The sequence below is a fragment of the Benincasa hispida genome, chromosome 2, assembly GCF_009727055.1.
Source record: "Benincasa hispida cultivar B227 chromosome 2, ASM972705v1, whole genome shotgun sequence".
Taxonomy (NCBI): domain Eukaryota; kingdom Viridiplantae; phylum Streptophyta; class Magnoliopsida; order Cucurbitales; family Cucurbitaceae; genus Benincasa; species Benincasa hispida.
Window position 1 is genome coordinate 49,259,739 of NC_052350.1, and position 9,528 is coordinate 49,269,266.

General features: G+C 34.3%; 1 protein-coding gene across 1 annotated transcript; it reads left to right on the plus strand.

Moving 5' to 3' along the window:
* The first annotated feature begins 528 nt into the window (after positions 1 to 528).
* LOC120072134 lies at positions 529 to 1,044 on the plus strand. Its single transcript, XM_039024546.1, has one exon. It carries the CDS (start codon positions 529 to 531, stop codon positions 1,042 to 1,044), a length of 516 nt encoding a protein of 171 aa, XP_038880474.1.
* The last annotated feature ends 8,484 nt before the right edge of the window (positions 1,045 to 9,528 follow it).

Here is a 9,528-nt window from a genome sequence, read left to right on the forward strand (position 1 = left end):
TTTCCATCACCACAATTCCTTTCATAATTTTACCACATAAAATAACACATCAGGTGTCTTACTCAACTTGACTAAGGTTGAGGTTTTTGGAGGCAGTTCATTGAGTTTGAGTTTGTTGGTTGATCGTGTTGTGTTACAGTTGTTGTGTTCGAGCGTTTGTGTGTTGCAGTCTTGGAGATTGAACGAGCATTCATGATCTAGGGAGTTTGAAGATGAGTCTTCAAAGGTATGTATAATCTTTCCCTTGATCTATTCTGTAAGCATGCTGTAATTTCGTATTGTTGCATGTTCAGTTAGTTTACGTTTGGGTACTGTAACTATTTATGTTCAATTTCGAATAGAATTTGGAATGATCATTCTGCTGCTCATGGAAATTCTTATGTCTGATTTCCTTCAATGCCACCACAACGAGGTCCAACACAATAATGCAGACTTGGAAGTGAATCCACAGGGGTTCAAAATCAAGGAAATTGACAAACGCCTTACGTGTTACTTATACCAAATACAATACAAATACTAATATAGAATATGAGTAATGGAAGCACAACCCCATCTACTACACCAATATCCAATGATACAAATGACTCAAAAATCGTTCAAGAATTCATGAAGTTCAATCCTTCAACATTTGATGAATCATCTGTGGATCCCATTATAGTTGAGAATTGGATTACAGAAATAGAAACTATCTTCTGCCATATGAACACCCCAGAAGGACAGAAAGTAAATTGTGCCACCTTCATGTTAAGAGGTGAGGCAAATTTCTGGTGGAAATCCATACAAAGAATAATCAAAGGTTCAACCTTGTGGCAACAATTTAGACAGGCTTTTTACAACAAGTATTTCCCTTTGACAGTAAGATATCAAAAGGAAGTGGAATTTCTTAATCTTCATCAACAAAACATGTCGGTGGCAGAGTATAAACAAAAATTTGATTTCTTGTCTCCCTTTGTTACCCAGATAGTGGACATAGAAAAGAAGAAGGTGGAAAGTTTTATCTGGGGATTAAGAGAAGGCATTCGGGGCACGGTTACTGGTTTCTGACACAAAGAATGCACTTGCCCTCGAGTCGACCTTACTAATGAAAGTAGATCTTGCTGCCAAAACCTCAACTTCTAAACAAGGATTCGTGCCAAATGAAAAGAGGAAATTCAACCAACAAGGCTTCCAACGTTTACAATGACAAGCCAAAAATTCCCAAGGCACTTAGGGCGAATAGTCCCAATAGAAGACCCAAACTTCCATATATCCTAAGTGCGGAAATTGTGGAAAACACCATCAGGGGAAATATCTTCGGAACTTAGAAGTATATTTCAATTATGGGCAGATGGGTCATTATGCAAAGGCTTGCCCAAAGCTCGTCACCCAAGTATCAACTAACTACCCAACCTACTAGTAACAAGGTCACATAGCAACAGAAAGTGCCAGTGTTTGTTGTTACACGTCAAAAGGTGGAGAATCAAGATGCAGTTGTTCTAGGTACATTAATCATCCTTGGATTATTATGTTTTGACTTTATTTGATTCAGGTTCTAGTCATTCATTCATCTCTATAACATTTTTCAAAGCCCTTAGGCTACATTCTATCTGTAGCTACTCCTATCAAAATATCTATGCTAGCTAGCTCAATAGTGGAAAACTGCGAGTTTTCAGTATCAGGACATAAACTATGGGTGACTTTTATCATCCTATATATAAGTAATTTTAACATAATATTAGGTATGGACTGGTTAGCAGCAAACTATGCAAGCATAGATTGCCATAATAAGAGGACATATTTACCTTTCCAATAGGAACCAAATTTAAATTTAAAAGTTCTAATATACAATCAGCCCCAAGAACAATTTTAGCCTTAAAAACTAAACATTTTCTCAACCATGGGGCTTGGGTATATCTAGCAAGCGTGGTGGATTCACTAAGCCAAAAGGATGATATTAAGGCCATTCTAGTGATAAACGAGTTTGAAGATGTTTTCCAAGAAGAGCTTCCAAGTTTACCACCTAGTCGAGAATAGAATTCTATATAGACTTAATTTCCAGGAGTTGAACCTGTATCTAAGGCACCATATAGAATGACGCCTGTTGAGTTAAAAGAACTCAAATTCCAATTACAAGAATTGTTAGACAAGGGATTTATATGCCCTAACGTGTCACCATGGGGAGCACCGACCTTATTTGTTAAGAAAAATAACAAATCAATGTGTTTATGTATAGATTATCGGGAGCTAAATAAGTTGACAATAAAGAATAAGTACCCACTCATATGCATTAATGACCTATTTGACCAATTACAAGGAGCCTCAGTATTCTCCAAAATAGACTTACGATCTAGATATCATCAACTACGAATCAAGGAGTCAGATATACCCAAGACTGCTTCCGAACAAGATATGGGCATTATGAGTTTGTTGTGATGCCCTTCCTAACCAAATATGTGTGGTTGAAAGACTGAATAGAGGTGATTTGGTTTAAGGAAGGAGGGGGTTTTGAGAGCAGAAGAAACACAGGATTTCTGTAATTGTTTCAGTATGCATGAGAGTCAAATTGAAGTCAAGTACTTCAATTTATAACCCAAACTCATGCAATTCAGATTGCATGAAGAATGCTACTTCAATTTCCATTGAAATTAAAATGGCATGAGGTGGATTAATGAGTAGAAAAATCCAATTTTGGATTTTCTCGCTTTCTAATCCCTTTTTATCCAATTTTTTTTAAAAAAATTAAAAATTTGATTAAATAAAACTTAATTACATTTTATTTTCTAAAAATAAATTTTCAAATTAAGTTTTATATCCTAAATTTCATAAAATAAAAAATTACAATTAATCAAATTTCCAATTTTGAATACTATTTCCAAAATTGAATTAAATTGAATAATTAATTACTAATTTAATTTAATACCGAATATTAAATATTATATTTCATCTCATAAAATATTTAAATCATTATTGAAATATTTTTTAACTCTCCAATTTCGTTTAATTTCAACAAAACTAAATGTCTTAATTGTATCAAATACAATTAATTAAAACCCTAATTGAATTTGAACACTTCAAATTCAAAACCCTAATTTCGAATTTGAATATTTCAATTCGACTCATTTCACTAATCCAAGATATAATTTACGAACTAGTAGAGGGACCTTATGGACCTACAAAACATGAGCTCCAACGATTTGGGATTAATTGGCTAAACTCTTTAAAGAAAATTAATCAATATTCGTTAACTATCGAGGCATACCACTATAGCTCGATAATTGCACTCTTCTCACTGTAGATATATTTTTGTCCACTTTAACCATAATCAGTAAGTCAATTCTTTACAGGTTGTTCATATTTTAAGTTATGTTAAAATAATCGTTTGGTCAAAGTCACTGTCCAGAAGAATGCTCGTTTGGTCAAGTGAGCCCTTCTCATTCTCTATAATCCCTATAGTTGCCCTACCCCTCAAAGTACATCTTGCTCCTTAAGCTCCCAATGATCCTCTATTGAACAATTTGGTTCACAGTCCAACTAGTAGACCATAATTCTCTCGATCATGAGAGGGAGGGGCCCCGTTGTTCAAGACTAGGAATCAGCGCTTAAGAGAGCAACCTATCTGCTAACCCTAAGTCGGGTATGAGTTAATTCCATTTTGCAGAACTATGTCCCCAGCTATCTATCTTGTCTTATCCCCAAAATAGGAGGCTTATTGAGCAGTGTTGTTGAACTACTTTCACCTATGCAGATCAAAGGATAATCTCAAATAAACAGGTGTTCATAGTTAGCTCAGGATTAACATCGAGTTACCCTAGGTCAACGAATTTGAAATAGTCAGTTTTAACAGTAAACGGTCGTTATAAAGAAAAGTGACTATTTTGAGATCCGGTATTATGTAAACTCATTGCATAGGATGCCCCACTCACATGTCTTTACATGAATGATTTGGGATCACATCATTTTTATCGGTATACAAAATGGGCTGCATCCAATAGTATCACCAGGATGACATACCTAATCTCATCCATATACTTATGGACTATTTTGGCTATATACTAAAATTTAATCCTCTTTTATGTCGCCACAAAAAGTTAAAGCATTCATATTATAGCCATGGATTCGTTTATTGGATTTTTATATCATAATGCAATATCAATAACAATTTATTGAATAAAATAACCAATAAAACTTTTATTAATAAATAAAATATGTTAACAATATTTAGACTTCGAGTTTTAGGACAGTCTCAACAATCTGGACTAATACTTCAGTGAGATAAATATACAAATATATAATGTTGAGGAAATTAGAGAGAAAAAAAAACTAGAGCATCCATATACTCTTGACATTCTCCTATTTGCCCTCATAATCCTAGTCCAACCAGGTGTCCCTCGAACACTTTAGCCAAGAGGGCCTTCGTAAATGAATCAGCAAGTTTATCTTCTGAGGCTATCTTCGTGACTATCATGTCTCCTTGGTGTACTATCTCCCTAATGAGATTATACTTTTTTTTCGATGTGTATTCCATGTTTGTGACTTCTTGGATCCTTAGAATTGGCAAACTGTACCACTATTGTCGCAATATAGAGTAGTGGGTAGTTGCATATTTGGAACCATTTCCAAATCTGTTAGGAACTTACGCAGCCAAACTGCTTCTTTAGCTACTTCACATGCAGCTACATATTCTGCTTACATCATGGAGTCAGCTATATAACTCTATTTGATGCTTCTCCACACTATAGCTCTCTCGTTAACAATGAAAACTGATCATGAAGTAGACTAGAATCTACATCAGTTTGAAAATTAGAATTAGTGTCTCCCAAAAGGATCAAATCCTTAGACCTATACATGAGCATATAGTCCTTCATTCTCTGGAGATACTTGAGGATGTTCTTGACAGCAGTTCAATGACTGTATTAAGGATTGGATTGGAACCTACTGACAATTCCAACTACAAAGCATATGTCAGAACATGTACACAACATATCGTATATCATACTTCCAACTGCCGATGCATATGTGTTGGGTTTTATGTCCTAAAACTTATGGTTTGTAAACAATAAAACTTATTCTTAAAATTCAATAAGTTGTTATTGAATATATGTATTGCTTATTAGAAATCCAATAAACCTAAAAGACCCTTGACTATTACATGAGTACTTGACCTTTATGTGGAGACATAAAAGTGGATCAGGTTTGAGTAAATAGTCAAAATGATCTATAGTATATGAATAAGGTTGGGTGCCTTACTCTGGTAACACTATTGGATGCGGCCTACTCTGTAGTTGTTACAAAGAGTTGTAAAGTGCTACAAATGAAGTGATCCTAATTAATACATGTTATGACATGAGGAGTGGGGGCGTCCTGTGCAAATGGGTTTGTACAAGATCGGGCCAAGAAATCAATCACTCTTATTTTATAACGTTGATTACTGTTTAAGACTGACTATTTCAAAGCAATGACCTAGATAACTTGACCTTAATCCTGAGTTAACTATGAACTCTTGTTTATTTGGGATTATCCTTAGATTTGCATAGGTAAGGATTGGCTCAACCGCACCGGCTCAATAAACTCCCATTTTAGGGGTAAGACCGAATAGATAACTGGAGACATAAGGTGCAAGATAGAATCTGCTCCTACCCGCTTTTAGGGATAGTAGAAAGGTTGTTCCCTTAAGTGCTAACTCGAGGTCTTGAATAAGGGGCCTCACCCTCTCACTGGCTCGAGAGGGAATCGGTTTGTTGATTGGATCACAAATAAATTGTTCATTAGAAGATTAGTGGGGCTTAAGGGACAAAAGATAATCTTGAGGGTAAAACAGACATTTGACCCAACCGTTATTACAATAACCTGTGAAGGGTTAACTTACTAATCATGGTTATATCGAGTGGACATAATATATCTACAGTGAGGGAAGTTCAACTATGGGCTTTAATGGAGTGGCCCATTAATTAACAAATGAGGGTTAATTCGGTGTAATGAAATTAACCAATTAATCTCAGATCGTTGGAGCCCATGATTTGTAGGTCCGCGAGGTCCCCCAACTAGCTCGTAAATGGATTAGCTTTAAAGTAGCGTGATAAGTTAATTTGAAACGTTCAAATTAGAATTAAAGGAATTAGTAATTATATGAGAAATAATTACATGTTTTATTTTAAGAATTAAACGAAATTGAAGAATTAATATGATTTAAATATATGAAGGTGGATTTATGTAAAATTAATTTAATATTTGATATTAAATTAATTAGAATTATTTAAATTGTTTAAATAATTATTTATTAATTTTATTAGAAATTTTAATTTATGAAATTAATTTTGTAAAATTAATAATATTTTTATTTTTGAAATCAAATTGATTTTTTAAATCAATTTAGAAAAATTGAAAAGTTGGAAAATCAACACAAAATGGAAAAGTGGTGTTTTCCATTACACCTTCAAAGTAGCTCCCACAAAACCCACTTCATTTGGCTTCAATAACTCGAAGCATGAGCTGCATCTCATGCAGCCATCTTCATTGCATGATAATCTGCAATATATTGAGAAGATTGGAGTGGAATTGAGGCATGCAATCTATAGAATTTTTGTTGAAAAATTCATGTAGAAGAAGGTGTTCTTCAAGTGGGTTGCTACTATGAGTTCTTCTCCAAGTTCCCTTCATTTATTTTGAGTCTCACAACTCAATCCAAAGCTCAATAGAATAGTGGGGAAAATCTTCAGGTGGTCTACAACAAGATTTGGGGAAGTTTGCAACTGAGAACCAAGATTTGAAGTTCTACAAAGGTATGACTTGAAACTCACTTGTTACTGTGTAAACATGCTTTAGTTATTGCCAAAATTAATGAATTAGAGTGCTTATTGATCCTTGTTGCTTTCGCTGCTTACTGATATAATCCAACAATATGGAATTCTTTTCATTTCCTCAACTTCTAGAGGCGTCTTAGGACATTGCTCCTTTGACAAATGAATTCCATTCTAAAAGGTAACATACCCTTTTTTCAATTTTGCATATTATATCTTGACAACATCTTATCAATATAAGATGCTTGAGATAGTGCTAGGGTTCTGTTCTTGCGATTCCGAAAAATTTGGATCCCAAGAACGTATTGAGCATCTCCCAAATCTTTCATTTGGAATTGTGATGCTAGCCATCTTTTTACGTCAACAAGGAAACTTGTTTCATTCCCAATGAGCAGAATATCATCAACATAAAAGACTAGGAAAGCTATAGTTTTATCGACTATTTTCTTTTATACACAAGATTCGTCAACATTCTGTTTAAAGCCATAAGACTTGATCACATTGTCAAATCTTATATTCTAGGATCTAGAAGTTTTTTTTAACCCATAAATGGATCTTTTAAGCTTACAAACTTTTTGTTCTTGACCTTGTTCAACGAACCCTTCTGGTTGAGACATGAAAATATTTTCATCAAGTTGGCCATTCAAGAAAGCTGTCTTGACATCGATTCACCATATTTCATAGTCATAATATGCGGTAGTGGATAAAAGTATCCTTATTGATTTTATCATGGAAACAGGAGAGAAGGTTCCTTCATAATCAACCCCCTCCCTTTGAGTAAAACATTTTGCCATGAGCCTGTCTCTTTATAGGTTTGCACCTTGTCATTTTGGTCTCGCTTTCTTTTGTAGATCCATTTACAACCTATTGGTTTAACTCCATGTGGTTGATCTACAAGTTCCCAGACATAATTGAAGTACATTGATTCCATTTTTATGTCCATTGCTTTTATCCACTATTCCCTATCACCATCTTCCATTGCTTGTTTAAAGATGAATGGATCTTCTAAGCCATTATCAAGTATGATGTCCTGAGTTTCTGTTAAACCCATGTAGCGGTCGGGCTGATGAACAACTCTCCCACTATGTTGAGGCATTCTCAACTCTTGAGAAGAATGTGATGGGGTAACAACTGTTGTTGATGGACCAGTTTTATCAACTTTTGTTGATTATTCTGTAGTATCTCTAGTCATTTCATTCAATACTAGTTTACTATGAGGTTGATTATTCCTAATATGATCTTCATCCAAGAATGTAGCATTTGTCGATACAAATACTTTATCTTCTTCGGCATCATAAAATAATCCACCTTTTGTTTCCTTAGGGTATCCTACAAATAGGCATAATTTTGAACGTCATTCCAATTTCGTAGGATTTTGTACCAACATGTGTGTCGGGCATCCCCAGATTTTGAAGTGATGTAGACTATTTTTAAGTCCTCTCCATAACTCATACGATGTTTCTGAAACATATTTTGAGGGAACCATGTTCAGAATATATACAACAATTTGTACTGCATATCCCCAAAAGGATTAAGGTAATTGAGCATAACTCATCATCGAATGAACCATGTCTAACAAAGTTCGATTTCTCCTTTCTGCAATACCATTTTGCTGTGGTGTTCCAGGTGCTGTGAGTTGGGACTGAATTTCATGATCTACTAAATAGTTCTGGAATTGTAAATCCATATACTCACCACCTCGATCTGATCGAAGTGTTTAAATTCTTTTACCTAATAAGATTTCAACTTCCGTTTTAAATTCTCTAAACTTTTCGAGAGTTTCAGACTTGTGACTCATTAAGTAAATATAGCCATATCTTGAATAGACATCAACAAAATTGACAAAATATTCTTATCCACCTCGAGCTTTGACATTCATCGAACCATAAAGGTCTGAATGTATAAGTTCTAGGGGTTCTTTGGCACGAAGACCTTTTCTAGTAAAAAAAATATTTTAGTTATTTTTCCTTCAAGACATGATTCACATAGCGGTAAAGAACTAACTGTCTTCTAACTTATTGATATGACCGTTTTTTACCAATCTCTCAATCCCATTATGATTTATGTGACCAAGATAGGCATTAGGAGAATTTTTTGTCTTTTATTTGGAGTTTTTGCGTTTTAAACATCTCTATATTTAAAATGACTTTTTCTCAAGTTGGTTTTAATACATACAAGTTATTTTCAAGTCTAGCAGAAAAAATATGAACACCTCTTGAAAAACGAACACTTCATTGAATTCAAAATATACTTTATGTATATTTTCTAGTAGACAAGGTAAGGAGATCAAGTTTCTTTTCATTTTGGGTATATAATATACATTTTTTAACAAAATGAAAGAGTCTCTAAAGTAACTGGATGTCTCCCACTACTTCAGCTGAAATGACTTCTCTTGTTCCCACCTAGAAAGTCATTTCATTTTCTGAAAGTTGAGTCCAAACTAGTTTCTTGTAGAATAGTGCAAACATGGTTAGCGGTATCTAAATCTAATATCCAGGTTAAGTAATAATTTTCCACTAAGCATTTTTCAATTACAAGTAAATCTGATTTACCTTGATTTGCTATTTCTGCTCTCTTTTCAGCCAGATATTTCGGGCAATTGTGTTTCCAATGCCCTTCTTCTCAGTAATGAACACGTTTTCTTTTGGGAGCTTTGTTTTTCTTTGCAGCGGGTTTCTTCTTCTATTTTCCCATTTTCTTCAGTTGGATACTTTTATCCTTAGAAGAGGAAGGGGTGGACTTCTTTTTGTTT

What these genes read in the sequence shown, in the direction of transcription:
- LOC120072134 (XM_039024546.1), top strand. Translation starts at nt 529, where the DNA reads ATGAGTAATGGAAGCACAACCCCATCTACTACACCAATATCCAATGAT.